The sequence below is a fragment of the Colius striatus genome, chromosome Z (genome assembly GCF_028858725.1).
Source record: "Colius striatus isolate bColStr4 chromosome Z, bColStr4.1.hap1, whole genome shotgun sequence".
NCBI lineage: Eukaryota > Metazoa > Chordata > Aves > Coliiformes > Coliidae > Colius > Colius striatus.
The window spans coordinates 77,473,477-77,490,061 of NC_084790.1; the positions used below are offsets into that span (position 1 = coordinate 77,473,477).

At 44.4% G+C, this 16,585-nt stretch overlaps 1 protein-coding gene across 6 annotated transcripts in view; it reads right to left on the reverse strand.

Moving 5' to 3' along the window:
* Positions 1–1,833: 1,833 nt before the first annotated feature.
* UBAP1 (ubiquitin associated protein 1) overlaps positions 1,834–16,585 on the reverse strand; it is a 32,914-nt gene continuing 18,162 nt past the window's right edge. For 5 of the 6 annotated variants that reach the window (XM_062018157.1, XM_062018155.1, XM_062018153.1 and 2 more), the window contains 7 exons: positions 16,270–16,310; positions 12,522–12,646; positions 9,752–10,672; positions 5,957–5,992; positions 5,389–5,586; positions 3,866–3,967; positions 1,834–2,524 (listed from right to left, as the gene is read on the reverse strand). In XM_062018157.1, coding sequence (XP_061874141.1) covers positions 2,384–2,524; positions 3,866–3,967; positions 5,389–5,586; positions 5,957–5,992; positions 9,752–10,672; positions 12,522–12,646; positions 16,270–16,303 — 1,557 coding nt within the window. In that variant the 5' untranslated portion in view covers positions 16,304–16,310 and the 3' untranslated portion in view covers positions 1,834–2,383. The remainder of the gene's footprint in view (positions 2,525–3,865; positions 3,968–5,388; positions 5,587–5,956; positions 5,993–9,751; positions 10,673–12,521; positions 12,647–16,269; positions 16,311–16,585) is intronic. The other variant, XM_062018158.1, reaches the window with a different exon arrangement.

The following is a 16,585-nucleotide window of genomic DNA, read 5'->3' on the forward strand; positions in this document are numbered from 1 at the left end:
TTTAGAGACCATCCAGTCCAACCCCCCTGCAGAAGCAGGGTCACCTAGATCAGGTTGCATAGGAACGTATCCAGGTGAGTCTTGGAGACCTCCAAGGAAGGAGACTCCACAAGCTCCTCCAGAAGAGCCTCACTTCAAAGCCACCCGGTTAATTCCTCACTCTGTGCCCCTTCCTGTGAGAAGCCACTCCAGAAAGATACTTTCAGCCTTCAGCCACCCAGTGATGCAAATCCAGAAACCTCACTGCAGAAGCAAGAGCAACATCACCAGGGAAGACACAGATGGGTAGGTCACTTTGAAGCAAGAGATCAGCTTCATGGGTTATCATTTCCCAGCTTACCTCTACAACAGTCTCCAGAAGCAGCGCAGTTACTGCAGTGGCCTTAGCAGCCAGCCCCCACAGGAGGGACTGTGAAAATAGCACATGAACTCAACCAAAGAAGTGATTGAATTCTGAAGTTTGGTTTAAATAGTTGTTTCTTCACTGTCCAGACTCCTTGCCCCTTCAGGACTGGCTAGTACCAGACAGGGACTTGTGTGGATGTTCATTCTGGGAAAACTGAACAAGCACCAGAATCAAATGCTCTCTACAGAGATGGTAAAGCAGTTTGTTTGCCAGCTCTTCTGTTTAACCAGGAACCCTACTTCCTTGTTTCAAACTGAGAGGGAAAGGTGTGTAACTGTTTTACCCACACCCAAAGGCAGCACCACTGAGTGTCTCCCTTAGCCAAATTTTGATGTCAGCGTCACCACTAGAAGCTCGATGGTGGAGGATGGCAATCTGCCCTAGTCCTACACACCATCCCTCTCCACCTCTCCTAGACCAGCTACATCTCTCCTCAGCATCATTCTAAGCAAAAGCATGTAATTAACATAGTTGAGCACTTCACAGAACTCCATGATCCAAATTAGATGTTTTGGTCACATAAAGTTAACACAACGGAGGCAATGCCACCTCCTTCGGGGTCCTGAAGAGCTAAAAGCTCTTAGAGAAAAACCTGCACAGAGACAGCAAGCTGAGCCACGGTCCTCCCCAAAGTCCCATGCTCCCAGCTCCCTGCTCTCATGCTGAGTTTGGAGCCTTAGACTTGCTTTTTGCAACAAACCAAAAATAAGCCACAGGGAAACAAAAAAGCAGACCATTCCACCACTGCAGCTCCCTTCCTGGAGACCTCTGGTCCTTCAGGCCACCACAGACAGCACTCACAGCAGCTTGCAGGAGCTGGCAGCACCTGGACGGGCAGGCTCCAGTTAGTTCCTCATCTGCTGAAGCCGAAGAGCATGAGAGATGGGAAGCGTGACACTGGGTATTGGAGGGTTTTATTAGTTGTTGTTCTTCTGAAGAATCAAAGTGTTCAGCAAATTAAAGATTCCTCAAGACTGCTGATATTTCATGTATTTAGAACTCGAACAATGTACAACGTAATACTCTGAACTATCAAAACCAACCCAAAACCTGATTTCTAGTACTAGGTGTTATGTAATTCTATAGCAGTGTGAAAAATGGAACTAATGCAGTGAGTACATTTGTTTTAAAGGAAAGTGCTTGAGAAAGAAACCTCCTGCATCACACTGAGTATTATTGAAAACAAAAAGATAACTGATTTCCTAGAAGGGTATCATCTTAAATATCCTACAAGCCTGGGGGAATCGAGAAGACCAAGCCTCAGCTCTCTGCCTTCAGGTTCAAGAACCACCACGGGTTGCAGGTCCAGGTAAGAGTTCACAGCTTCCCCGTTTCAAGAGAACTTACACACCACTTGGCAGTGGATGCTTGTGTCTGGCAGAAGTGTTGGATGCATGGGTGAAAAAAACAAACAAAAAAAGCCCACAAGAGGAACAGCTTCTCTCTTTATGCATAGCAACAGTTTCTGAACCAGTGTTTCACTAAGTTACACACTAACTTTCAACCAAAAAAAACCCAACTCCATTGCACTAAAGGTCAAAGGTAGCCAGTTCATCTGGACTGTGATACAGCCAAGTAATTCAGTACAAGCAGACACCATGAAAGCAGCTTCAAGGAACCAAAGCATCCTAGTTCAGAACCAACTTCATATTCTTCTGTCTGACTCCAGTGCAACAGTGAGGTGAAGGAAACCACTCCCGGCTCTACCCAGGTACAGTTCCAGTAGAGGCTGGGCAGTCTGAACTCTCCGTGGCCAAGCTGGAAAAAGGAAACTTAGGAAAGGACACTTCAAAAATTTAATTTAAGAAAGAAAGTTGGTTGTCAGTGGAAAGAGAAACGCTGGAGCGATGGAGATGGGCTGGCTCGGGCCGCGCTGCCAGCGGCGGAGCCGCCTCCTCCCGTTGCGGAGCGAGCCCTCACACAGCACGGCCAGCGGCACGGCGGGGTCTGCGCCGCACCAGGGGCCAGGGCCTGCTCTCAGCTGCCTCCTGCGCGGGACATTAGATCCTCCAAAGCGTTGTGTTGGTCGTTGTGATGTAATAACAATGCCTCCTTAATATCTTTTAGTTCAAAGCCCATTTCTTTAAATTGGCTCATTAGTTGGAGAAGTTCTGTGATCTGAAAGACACAGACAGTCCATTATGTGCAAGCGAAAAGGCAAGAGGGTCAGTGCTGGGTGGAGGTTTAGCACAGAGCCTATCTTCAGCCAGTGGGCACCCCTCAGGGCGGATTCCTCCTCCCCAAGCACAGCCTGCTCCAGCTCTCTTCAGAGAGGCCCATTCACCCCGGAGCCAGCAGAGCTCCAGATGGGCCACATCCTTCCGTCCTCTGGGTCTGCAGGCCTCAAATCCTCTTCAGCCGTGGCACCAACGCTCAGCTTGCAGGACTGTCTGTCTCTCAGCCTGACCCAATTCATGCTCCCAAAAAGGCCAATGAATGGGGCCTGGCTCCCCCATCCAGCAGCTCCTGCTGCATCTGAGGTTTTTAATGTTACTTTGGCCTTGAGAACAGCACAGTAGCCCTTGCCATCAACTGGCTTACCGTATCTAAGGCAAACCTGGGGAATTAGCACAAACTCTCCTGGACACAGTCTACATGATACTGCCACCATCAACCAGGAATCCTCCCTGTGCTTTGAAAAAAAACAAAGTGCCAAGAAGTGACTTGGCCCTTTATGAACCACCTGCCATTTACAGGGCCTATGCTCCACCCCAGGGGAAAGAAAATAACCAAAAATCAATCAAGCAGGCTGAAATGGGCAATCAGAAAATGAGCCACTTCCAATTTTGGGGTTAAGCCAGGAGCAAATGTGTTTCCTGAATTTAGTTCCTTTTCCTATCTTCCCACTGTTGTTCCTCTGTTTCCAAATCTAAATCTAAAGATTTTGGGTAGTAACTCAGCACACAACAGCCTGGCAGACTTTTAATGATGCTGCCCTGGCTACTCAGCTCCTGCCTCTGTACCTTTGGAAAAGGAGTCAGACGGCGAGCCAGACTCCCAAGAAATGTATTTGCTATCTTCTTCCAGAGTGAGCCCTAACCCAATTTGCTGAGCAGCAGGCAGATGGATTTATATGAAGGAGAACATTTACAGCCAGAGCAGGATGGCAGGGTTTGAAAGACAATTTGCTGCTTCTGCAGTTAACTGTCTCTTGTACCAAGCACCTTTCTGACAAGAGAACTCTGGGTTCAGAATCAGAATAAGCAAGGTCTTTAAGAAATCCTGCCCCCATAAAAATGCCTTAAAGTCAGAGTAATAAAACAAAGCAGAAGAACTGCAATGCTTTAGCACATATTTGTTTTATCTCTGCAAGGATGCCCTTTGGCAGCCAGTTTTGGAAATGAAGCAGCATCACCATGACAGCCAGAATGGAAGTGCTGCTCGGCCAGAGGAAGTGCTGCTGGAACTCGCCCACCACAGGGCATTCTCTCTATTGCTTAGCACATTTTGTGCCCTCACCTTCTCTTCTGAACACTGGTGCATTTCCAAAGCTGCTTCAACGAGAAGTGGATCAAAGCCCTTCTCACAAAGCTGTCCATGTGCAAACAGGTAATCCAAAACCTGCAGGGAGTGGAGAAAAGAAGCAAAGTCTGCGGAGTGGCACCAGCAGCACACGGTTGAATACTGTCTCTGGACACATAGAGAGGCTGGGCACAACCCTAACTCAAGCTTCACCAGGGACTGAGATACAGTCCTTCCTAGTAGAGTTGAACTGCTTATTATGCAAGAGTTTATTCAGAGGAAACAGACAAGTCCTTCTGTCCTCCTGCGCTCTCCCGCCAGCTCTGAATGTCAGCTTCCACCCCAGCCAAAGCAGTCTCAGAAGCCTATCTTTAGCCTGCCGTGCCTGATCACCAAGCAGAAGGCAGAAGTTTAACTCTGCTTTTTATACTACAAGAGTTGAAAATGAAACTGGAGGTGCAGCAGTCAAGATGTGTCAAGCTTTTAGCTTCCTCTCAGACAGCCACAAGAGCTGAAGCAATCTGAAAGCAGTCAGCCTTTTTAAGATCAACTCAGTGTACTGGTGAGCAAGCTGCAAATCCCAGCTCACACCCCCAAAAACCACTGCCCAATTTCTTATCCAACCTCAGTTCTGAGAGATAGGTGGAAAGGTCAGGCAGACAATACTAGGTATGTGGAAGAACATGGCCTGCCAGAACAACAGGATTTAAAACCACCCTCCTAAGGGATCTTTTTTCCATTTGATATTACAGTTCACTCCAGAGCACAGCTTAAGCTGCTCTCAAAGTGTAGGTAGTGGGCAAGCAGATCAGCTCCACACGCAGAAGTCAGTGGGACACTCTTCTTCTCCTGACTCAGTCCTGCCAGGCGATGCTCTGTGCAACACACAGCCTGCCTGCTCTCTGTACAGAAAGCTTGGCCACGCTCTCCGTGACTTAAAATATCTGTTTGAAGCAGACCCAAGAACTACATTTCACCCTGAAGTGTCTTTATGCTCCATGACCTGGTTTCAGCAAGTGGTTGGAGGCAAAACACCGAGGCAGGAAGGATCACAACCAGGGCACACAAAAGAAAGTGGGTCAGTGGAGCCTTGCCAGAGCCTCTCAGGGATGTTCTACGCCTGCAGGGACCAACCTCTGCAAGGACAGAGGTCAGCATGGTAACTCCTTGTGCTCAGAACAAGGGAAGTCGGCTGCTTTTTTTGTCACACTGCACTAGGCAGCACATAGGGCCACACTGAGCTTCCTCTGGATGGTTCTGGGGCTCCAGGGAAAGGCCCAGTATCTGTCCCAGCTTCAGGTGGAGCTAAGGGCCCATCGCAAGCTCAGCTCTGACCCAGAACCTGCAGGCATGACTGACTCAAGCACTCCCTCAGAAACACATGCAGAGCCTTTAATGCCAGGTGACAGGCTGCAACTCCCTGTTAGCATTTCCCCCTATCCCCTTTGCAAACTTGAGGTTTCTCCTCCACAGAATCAGCATCCAAGCTAGAGTTCCTCTGCCAAGGCCCAAGCTCTTACCTGGTCTATGTTCTGTCCTTTCTTCTTCATGGCTTTCAGGACGTTCTCAGGCGAGTACCCCATGTTGACAACTGTCTCTATGCACTGCCTCTCACTAGCAGAGAGTGCCTGCTGGAGCTCAGCAGCGGGGTCACCCAGCCACCTCGAGCAGCTGCTGTTATTGGGCACTTTAGACACTGGGAAATTTTGGTGCGTTACCTAAGGGGAAAAACCCAGAGGCTGAAGTGATGGTCATCTGCATCCCTACATCTCATTTCTTACTAGTGCAGAATCAGGACACCCCACATAATTAATCCAAGTGGCTTTTCTAGACTGCCCTCAGGAAGCTACTTGCTGCTAGGATGAAATCAAGCAGTGTCTGACTCTCAACCCAGACTCTTTTCCGTATACCCTGTCCTACCAAAACCTTTCCACCCCCAATCTTTGCACTGAAGGTCAAACCCTGCACCTCAGAGAAGCCTGGAGATTGCTTCCTCCACCCCAAGCTTACTCATCACCTATGATTTTCTGCCCTCAAAAGAATCAGAAACATGAACCAGTGTGAGCACACACGTATTAGAGAACTTACCACAGGCATTTCTGTTTCCTTGAACTCTGGGTGTACCTGTTGGACAACACATAAATAAGACGACAATAAACATTATGTACCAGTGAGTAGAATTTGCTACAGCTGGAGAAGCAGGAGATCTGGGAATAAGTCTACCACACAAGGGAGACTTATGGTCTGATCAGCCAAGACACACATTACACAGCTGTGTGTGGTTCTAGAATAGCCTTATGGACTTCTCTCAGAACTCTACAGATTACTCCAAGGATGTGTCATGCGCCACCCATAACGGTTGTAGCTTGTTATTCTGTCACTGTTACACACTCATACAGCTCAGTGTAACAAGCTGGCTTCTCTTGACCCACTGCTACACTGCCTGAATGACAGTGATAATTTTGAAGTCACTGTCTAGAGATTTCTTCTCAATCTGCTTACCTTTCTTGCCCAAGATAACAGCAGTGTAAAGTCAGAAATTTCCTTCACCACACCTGCATGTTTCAGGTCACTCATTATCAAGTCTTCCTGCATTTTAAATAGAACCTCAGGAGTGGGTTTCTTTCACTTTTTAATACTTACTATGCCAACACAGATTGCTTGAAAGCTTGTCCACTTCTTTCAGAACAGCCCAAAGTAACAACAAAAACTGTTTATAGAAAACCAATTCTGAGAAAATCTGTTAGCATCATGACAAATTCCATTTATCTGTAGAACAACACAGAACACCACCAAAGAAGTTTTGTTCTACATTTCTGACTATTTTCAATCTCCAGGGTAAGAATTTCTCTTCTAGGAGACAAAGCCTGAGAAATCATGTTCAGATGGATCTTGTTTACCCAAGAACTTCTCTTCATAGTGGTAGAGGGGTTCAAAGCTCTTCACAAACACTCTCTGCAGACACTTCTGCCATAGCAAAAAGCACTGGAATATGCTGAAATGGGGGTCTGGAGTAGCCCTGAAGACATCTCATCAAACTGACATATGATGTTTTGTTATTGATGCTGCTGGCAGGAAAATCAAGACTGCTTCTGACAGAAGATACACAAGAGCCTGCGAAAAACAACTCCACCTCCTCAGCCTACACGAGCTTGACAACCTGTGCTTGTGGTCAGTGACCTCCAGCACAGGAGGGAAATGCCTGAAGGAACTGAACTGGTCACTCAGCAGCTGTACTCCCTCACATCTCACACTTGCATTTCTGTGCCCCTCAAGAAGGGGAGGGGCAGTGCTTCACTGTGCTTGCACACTGTGCCTACCTTCAGAGGCTCCACACAGAGCCCAGGAGCACTGCCTGCAGCTTGTGTGCCCACACATGACCTGCTACTGCAGACGCTAGAGAGTGCCCCATCCTCCCACCACTGGTGATTTCTGTAAATAAACTGCATCACACTACTCAAGTCTGTGACCAGCTTGGTTTCATTCCAACCTCTTGTCTTTTAGTCACTTCTCCCTCTATCAATGCTGCAAAAAGCAAACCAGTGAGCTTTGAAAAAAACAAAAGAGAAGGGACCACCTGGGGTAGAACCAGTGCAGCCTCAGAGAAATCAGAGGTTTATGTCCATCTAAGAAAATCCTTACAGCTAACTCAGTGCTGAAGCATAAACTCCAATGGTAACTCCAAATCCAAAGTTACAATTTCTAGTTTTGTCAGAAAAAAAACCCAACCCCAAACCAAACTCACTGTGGAATACACTGGGACAGGGAGGGGTCAGTCTTCCCTCCCAAGCCACAGGCAACAGAACAAGAAGTAATGGCCTCAAGCTGTGTTAGGTGAGGCTTAGATCAGAGATTAGGAAAACGTCTTCACTGAAAGGGTTGTCAAGCCTTGGAAGAGGCTGCCCACAGAGGTGGTTAGAGTCACCATCTCTGAAGGTATTCAAAAGACCATAGATGTATTTGAGACACATGGTTCAGTGGCGGCCACAGTAGTGCTAGGTTAACAGTTGGACTTGACCTTTTCACACCCAAACAATTCTGTGATTCTGTATAATTATTTTGAGGCTTTCTAAAGAGGACAGGTTTATTCTTGCATTACCTTGAAGAAAAGAGACCTGTAACACTTCTGCTCCCATCCCCTGGGATGACTGTGACTTCCATCATTTTGATACAATTTTTGTTATATTTACTTCAGTACTTCTGTTGCATTTTTCAAATTCCTGCCACTCACCTGTCATTTTCCTCACACTGGGACCATACCATGGAAACACTAGGTATAGTCTGAAGCCTTGGAATGTAAACAGAAAGAACTAGTTCTGTTGCCAGATCTGTTTCTTGGTTTGCCACTACCAAAGCGGAAATAGTTTCAAATGCAGATCTTACCTTTCCTATTAACTCTGGTTTTGTGTTTCATTTATCAGCTTGCTTCTTCCTTTACAGCATTCTCAGGATACACCTTCCCTCTTGGTCTTTAACAAGTTTTAATTGAGCACAGAGATCTGAATAGCTATGAGTGAAAATTTGGCCATCTGAATGTCCATCTACCTAGTTGTCAGTCCTTAGAGATGTGTATGGTTTCACCTGTAAGCTACAGATAATCACATCATCTCTTTCTTCTCAAACCTGTGACCTGCAGCAGTAGTTCCTCAACACATTGCTGCTTCCACCAAAGTCTATCGTATTAAATTTGTTCTAGTGACCAAAAAACAGCTGTTCTGCTGTGCTCTCACAAATACACTCAATGCCAGAATACTCTGTTTTGCAACCAACAGTGCATTTACCCGAAAAGAGGTGAAAGAACAATGGGAGAGAAGCAGTGTCACTAGTTTCAGACCATAGTGTCACAAAATCCTGCACTATGCTAATAAGACTACAGCTGAAGAGCTGTTTATATCAGACAGAAGAAACCAGACTATTTTACAGCCAGCCAGAGAGCTTGATTCTACAGCCTCTCAGACTTGATGGGTATTGGTGTCCAGATCTTAGGTCCTTGTTCTTTGGAAAAAAGCCCACAAGCTTACTCAAATCTCTGCTTTTATTCACAAAGACATTAGCTGCCATGAAATTAAGTGTTCCCAAATTTTAGAACTTGCTACAAGTTTGAGGAGACGAGGAGGTAACTTCCCATCTCAGAGCCATGTGGCAACTAACTGTTATGTTAGTGATCCAAGATGATCTTTGAGACTGGTTTCAGTATCCAGCAAGTAATCCTTCCACCCTCCTTCACATGGAAGAACATAAATACCAGACTTCAGACCACCACCATTTTCTTCCTTTTAATGAAGAGATTTTTAAAGGATCTCAGGAAGAAAATTTAAAACAGACATATATTTCACCACAGGTCAACTGCAAGCACTTTTTTCTTTCCTGAATAACACAGCACATCTATGTTTTTTAAATCTATTACTGCTTCTATGGCTTGAAAACCCTGCGTTGTCTCATTATTTCCAGAAAAAAAGCAAGCAAGCTGAGGAACAAATCTAGAAGAGATTTAACTCTAAATCTAGTAAGAGTGTCTAATAAGCTTGTAATAATCTGATATATCTCAGGTAAGACAGATTGCAAGACTGTACAAAGAAGATACAAGCTTAGCTTAAAGGTGTGCAATTATGAACAGCAGCAACTGAAAAACTGAAAAATCCCCACAAATTGGTCTAAAAATATCAATATGAGGGAATCCTGCAGAGTAATAATCTACGTTCAGAACTGTCAGCATGAAGACTTGTTTGATTGATTAATCTGCTGTGTACATTAAGAGTATCAAACAGATCACTCTCACAAAACAAAACTAAAACCAAAGCCACAGGGCATTTAGAAGCAACATTTGCCTCCACACCTCCACTTCTCCCCAGCAACCCCAACTCCAATCCACTGCACATTTACCGTGGTCGTTGTGCTTTGAGAGGATGATTCTTCTGTCGACACAGCCAGGGAAGGCAGCCTGGATGAAGAGGATAATATTGATGTCTCTGTACCACTGTCCTCATTTAGAGCAGAAAGACCACCCCTATGGTGTCCATTCAGTTCACTAGCTTTACTCTGAGCACAGGTCTGCAAAGAGCTGAGCAAAGTGCCATTGCGGAGACAGGTAGTGCTGTGGAAAGTGCTCGTGAGCTTGGATGATTTGGGGTCACTCTCATCGGAGTCAAGTTTTGGAAAGGAGAGGGATTTGATATTGCTCACCGAAGTGATAGGGGACAGGGACACTTTGGAAGACAAGGACATCTTTTCACAGTTTCCCAACTGCGGTAAAGTGATAAAGCCATTGGGTTTGTGAAGGGGCTTGAAGTCCAATGTGGCCCTTTCTATGGATGCCAGAACTTCCTCCTCTTGCAACACAGACTCAGACCCTCCTTTGGGCAAAGTATTATCCAACAACTGGGCAACAATTGGCCCAGTAGTACCAACATGGATTTCAAGAATATTTTTTAACTCCTCCTTATCATCGATAGTTTTTAATTCCAGTTTGTCAAATGGGTCTTCTTCACATTCAAAATCAGCTGGGTTGAAGTCTGCTTTGGGACGAGGGGGACTGAGAACTTTTTGCTTCACAGAGCTGCTGTTGGCTGGCGTGGGAGTAAGAATATTATTGTGCTGCAGGCTAGCAAGGATGGGGTTAATAGGAGGAGGCATAGCCTCAGGGCAAGGTCCCTCAGAGAACCCCATCTGGCTGCTGTCCTCAGAAGCTGCTTGTGAGGTGGCTAGTGCTTCCTCTGCCTTGCGTTCAGCGTCTCGCTGGGCAGCTTGGATGCTTTTGATATCTTCAGCCCACTTGATTGTTCTCTTTTCGAGTGAGAAATCATACTGACCAGAGGTGGAGGGAAAAGCAGAAAAAAAAAAAAAAAAGATAAATGATAAAGATCACAGCTGCTACTTCTCACAGCAACATAAGTAACATGGAATAAGAATTACCACAGACAGGCATCACTTTTTTTCCCCAGAAACTTGTGTAATCTTCAACTGGCCAATCTAGAAGATATCAGAAGTAATTCATTTCTCCTCTAGTAATAAAACCTGGCTCTAGTCCAGATTAGAATATTGTATTTTGCCTCCTTCCTACATTTTGGGTTTGCTTTTGAACTACTGATCAGCTCCACAGCCCTCGCAGACCCTCCCCCCAGGACAAGGGATGCAGCGTGGTAAAGCCTCATGTGTTATTGCACACAAGTTCCTCATGTCATTGAAGACTATGGCAGAGTACATCTGCACCCAAAAACCAACACAGCATTCCTTAGTTCCCCCTAAAAGACTCCTAAGGGACTTGATACTAGAGTTTTACTCTAGTATCCACCGGTTAACCACAAAATGTTCAGAGAACATACACTCTGGACTTGGCATGTAGGCTAACTTAGCTGTGACTCACAAGAGGTCATAAGACATCCTTGACAGGATAAAGGCTTATAACCAATCAGGAATGCTGCTGCCACAGGACTGCCAACTCATACAAATTGCCAGCTCAGAAGAGCAACAAGCCAGCAAGGCTTGCTAGGCCTCTACTAGGCTTTTTCTAGGACTCACTATATGTTGTGCCACATCCCATTCTACAGCAGACTCCAGTGAGATCCTGGAAACCTGTTGTCTCAACTGTATTAAGTTTTCTCTTCCCTTAGCCTTAAGGCTCCAAAACGTGTGACATGAAAGATATCAGCAAGGAGTCTGAGAAATGACTCACTGGCAGAAGTGCTGGGCGCTACTCGTTACACAGTCTTTCCTACCTGAAGAGAGACATCATAGTTTTGTGTGTGCATATGTATGTGGTTGTATAGGGCAGAAAGAGGGTATTTATATAAAAAAACACGGCTTTGCTCCATTTTGCCTCCCTCAGCTCAGCAGGAAAATGGAGACATAGCAGAATGAAAACAGCAATAAGACATTAAGAAATATGTGTATTAGGACAATCAGGTAATCATTTTAACAGTTATAATGTAAATACCATGATATAGGGTAACAGGATCATATCTAGGCCAGGAGGAAAAAAACCAAAACACAAAACTATCTACAGCAATCTGTCACAGCTAAACTGAAAACAATCAAGTGGGACTGATCACGGGAAAATTAGGGATCTGAACGAGAACACAGTTCAACTGTATTTCCTGTATCACAACCTGCAGTTGGTGATTAGATGTTCAACACTTGACGCTGAAGCAACAGTTATGCTACAAAGAGTTTATGGTAAGAGAGATATGCTCAAAGACCTCTAAGCCATCCATACCAAGCTGTAGATGGAAAAGAATTCCCACTCAGAACTGCATAGACAACCAGAACTGAAAATGTATTTCAAACTATGGTCATAAAATATGGTCACAGAAACAGTTGTTTCCCTCAAATGAGATTCTGCAAGTATGCCATAGCTCAAGCATATTGGCTCTTAACATTTTTTCCTCTTAAAAATGCTAGTCAAATTTAGTCAGGGTATCATTTAGATTTGCAACTATTACACAAAAACCCTGTGCTTTTTTGAACTACAGACACTGAAACAAATCTTTTTATTTTTCTATACATCCTAACATACCTGCTGCAACTACTGTCTGTTGCACAAAACGATACTACAGGATCAACATGTGGACATGTGTGCAAACTGTGACTACTTGTACCATGTTGAGGGTCAAGGATGAAGAGGAAGAGAGCACGAAAAGCAAAACACATCACTTACCTGGGCTTCTCTGACAAGCTGAGAAGAATCAGGCAGACAGAAACCAATGGGTAATCCAACCTTCACTGGGGTTTTGAATTTGTCTCCTATCTTAAATGGAACATCATCCAGATAACTGAAAGGCCCTAAAATCAAAAGCAAAAATAGTATGAAGAACTTCTTATTAGTTTAATGCATTCAGTTAAGACTCACACTTCTGTATTTAGGAGTTATTTTCTCTGCTGCCCCAATTACACCAGGTGACTCAATATAAAGGAAGTTGCTTCATCAGAAACACATTGCATTGGTTTGGACTTCATGCCTCAGTTTTGGTGGTTTGGGTTTTTAGCTTGGGGTTTTTTTTAATGTTGTAGCCCATCACTATTAGAAAAACCACAAACTTTAAAACCCACAACATAACAATCCAACAACTGAATTTGAAGTCAATATGCCAAACACGTTAGCTGCCCTTGTGACAAGACTCTGCTTACACAGCTGAAGCTGAAGCTCTCTTGAACACTGCAGGCTCTTACATCTCTCTAAAGATCCACCGTTTTTTGCAATATTCAAAACAGGCTTTAAAATGACCCAGTTTTTGAGCAGCTAAGACAAGCTAAAGTCTATGGTTTGGCCTACAAGCAGGAAGAAACATTTGGAAAGAGGTGATAAGGGTAAAGTGGCTCAAAGTCTAGACACTGACCAAAACACCGGAAAACCGCTCAAGACTAGCACAGTAATTCTGATTTTTGAAACAAGGCAATGTAACTCAATCCACTGCCTGATTTGTGATCAGTTCAAGAGAGTCATCCATATCCTTTAGATTTACCACTTTTGTGTACTATTGAAAAACTGTTCTAGGACAAAACTCTTTAGGCTTCTGACAAACTCATGAAGCAGAATCCCTTAGAGCTCAATGCCTCCAGGAAGCCAGACTATAGGTTTGTTTTCCCTGAATTGGCGAGAAGTAGTATTAAAAAACTCACAACATCCATTGTACCCAGTTTTTCGACTAACTGAAGGAGGTCTCTTAGACCACTGGTCTAAGCTTTCATAATTACAGGCAAGGTTTCTGGCTGAATGTAACAATCTGAAGTGTTCCTCTAGCACTCCATTTTTATTTAAGTGTTGCAGATCCCAAAAGACATCAGTGGCAACATCTCAAACAGTGTTCAGTGACTGACCTCTTGCTCAGCAAGCTGTGACTTGCCCCTTTTATCTGACCCATTTCCATACTCAGAGGGCAGTTTAAGTACTGTTTGTGTTCCTTCACTGTTGACTCATCTACAAGAAGATAGCCACAGGCTCAAGACAGTACAGGATGAGCAGATTTCAAAAACAGGAACATCCTGTTAATTTGGAGTTAAATATTTATGTGCTGTCCGCCCTTGAGCTCTCATCCAAGGCACCACACTGTCCAGAGTCCTGTTATGACACAGGTGGTATTTTTTCCAGCTTTGAAACCATCAGGCTGAGTAACCTCCATCTCACTTGCACCACTAAGATTGAAAAAAAAAATGCTCCAGGCAGAATCTAATAAGTATTTTCACTCATCCTTACTGAGAAGGACACGTTCAATCATTGCACAGCACAGCATCCAGATGGCACCTTACTGGCCATCACCAACACAGCATCCAAATTGTATTTCAGTTGGCAATTCAAGAATCTGGATATGCCAAAGTGTTTGCTTACCCAGAAACAGTAACTGCAGCAGCTTTTGCACCAAGTGGTAAAGCAGAGACAAACAGATCTCCTGATTGCTCAGTCTGGTGTGACTGCTGCTACTATATCTTGCTTAGGCCCACCAGCACAAGCCTTGATCTAAGCAGGAAGGTCCAAGCAATGCAGGATTACCTCGCAGCACTCATCTCTCTGACCAGATTGCTCTGTATGCAAATACCTGTCTTATCAGGCCCATTGCCACAGTCAGAAGTCAGACTATCAGCCATCTTCCTCTCACACAGCTGCCACCTTTGCCGGAAGCAGACACTAGCCACAGAGGGTAGAATCACACACTGTGCTATCTGCAAAATACTTTGTTTCAGTAAAAAACACCCCTAAACACATGTAGACTTGATGGGCTGCACCAAGAGCTGCCAGTTCAACCTCAGCAGCCAGACAAAGGAATAAAAACCTTCTTGTTTCTTTCCAGTATACCATTTTTTTAGTAACTAATCACTCATCTTGATCAGAACTCTGTCATAAAACCTGCAAGAAATACATCAAGCGTTTTAGCACATTCGACAGTAAAAAGTCTGAGACAAAATGTGGATGCACACGTTCACTGTGTTCCAGCCTGACCAGAACAGCACTAGTGAAGTTACAAGAACTCCATTGGTTTTCTTTTTCCAAACAGATAAACTTTCTGACTGAACACACAGAATGGGTAAGGGTACAAACTGTTTTTAATGGCAAGTTCTAAAGCAATAGCAAAGCCTACACACAGAAAATATTAGGCAAGCCACTGTTTCTTCAGTCACATGTTCAAGTGAAGCAATTAAAGGGTTTTTTGAACTGTTATTTCATTTGGCTGTTAGCTACTTGAATTTTTTAGCCGTTAAAAGCACACTGCGGAAGTTCTGAGAATAGCCCTGGTAAAACTGTACCAGTCAGCCTGAACTCTTGATACTGCACTAGAGATGATACTCCTGGCCCAAAGAACTACTACAAGAGTAAGATTTCTCTTTGTTTTAGTGTAATGTGGAAATCACTGATCAACTCATAGAAGTGTCCTGCAGTTTGGTCACAAAATGGAAATACTTCAGCTAAAATCAGCTAAAAGTTACCAGTGGGGAGTTTTGAAACCAAGTGAAACTTAGCTCCTTGGGTCACACAAACCACAGTTACGTAACTTTCAGAACTGGAGTTAAAAGCTTTTAAGTTGTACAGTGATGGTGACAACACCACCAGCAGCATTAATGTACTGCATTTGGTATGACCCCCATGTCCTGCATAGCAGAGGAGAGCTGCATTTCTAGATGCCATTAATTACTAGATACTGGTAAGGCTGCACCTAAAATACTGTGTTTAGTGTTGGGCTCCTCACTCTCAGAGGGACACTGAGGGGCTGCAGAGCATCCAGAGACAGGTGCCAGAGCTGGGGAAGGGGCTGAAGCACAGTCTGATGAGGAGCAGCTGAGGGAACTGGGGATGTTTGGCCTGGAGAAGAAGAAGGAGGCTGAGGAGACACGATCACTCTCTACAACTACCTGAAAGGAGGTTGTAGTGAGGTGGGGGTCAACCTGTCCTCCCAAGTGACAAAGGACATGACAAGAGGAAACAATCTCAAGTTGAGCCAGGGAAGATTTAGATGGGATATTAAAATGAACTTCTTAACTGAAAGGGTTTGTAGTGAACTCACTTATTGCTGGCAGCAGCTTGGCTCCTTCATGGCAAGGAGGTATGTCCACTGTCTCTATACTGCAATCTGCTTCCCATATAACAAACCCGCTCAATCAAGAAAAGGTGATAGGTGACAGGTGACATAGTTCAGCTTTGATTGCCAAAAGAAACATGGGGGAAGCAGAAAGCATTCCTCTGCCATGAAGGTGCAGGGAACAGTCATAGGCTGAACTTCAGTTTAACTGCAGAACAAGCATGGCATCAGCAAGCAACTATGCAAGAAGGAAGCCAAGACATTTCATTTCTAACAAAAAACCTACTCAGAGGCTGAACAGATTAGCCTCTATGGACTGTTCAGGCAGGAATATTTGTCATCACCAAAAGAAGGATTCATCCCTTTGAAAAGACAAGGATGTTAAATTTAACCTACCATGAGCGTCGGATCCCAACTTCTTAGAAGCCATTTAGAATCTGAAAAAGATTTGAAAACAGCTTTAACAACTTTATATATGTAGCACAGCACAAGTACACAATTACAGAGAGTCCTATCTCTATATTATGGGACATATAGACACTAGCTGTTTATCCTGGTACAGAGATAGATAAGCAAACTTATTTTACAGCCTTGAGAATTGACTGAGCAGACAAATAATTTAGCCCAGGGTCTGACAATGTAAATGGCAAAACAAAGAAAAAAGTAAAAAAACAAAACCGGGAAGATAGAGGGTTCCAGAACACTGTTCAGA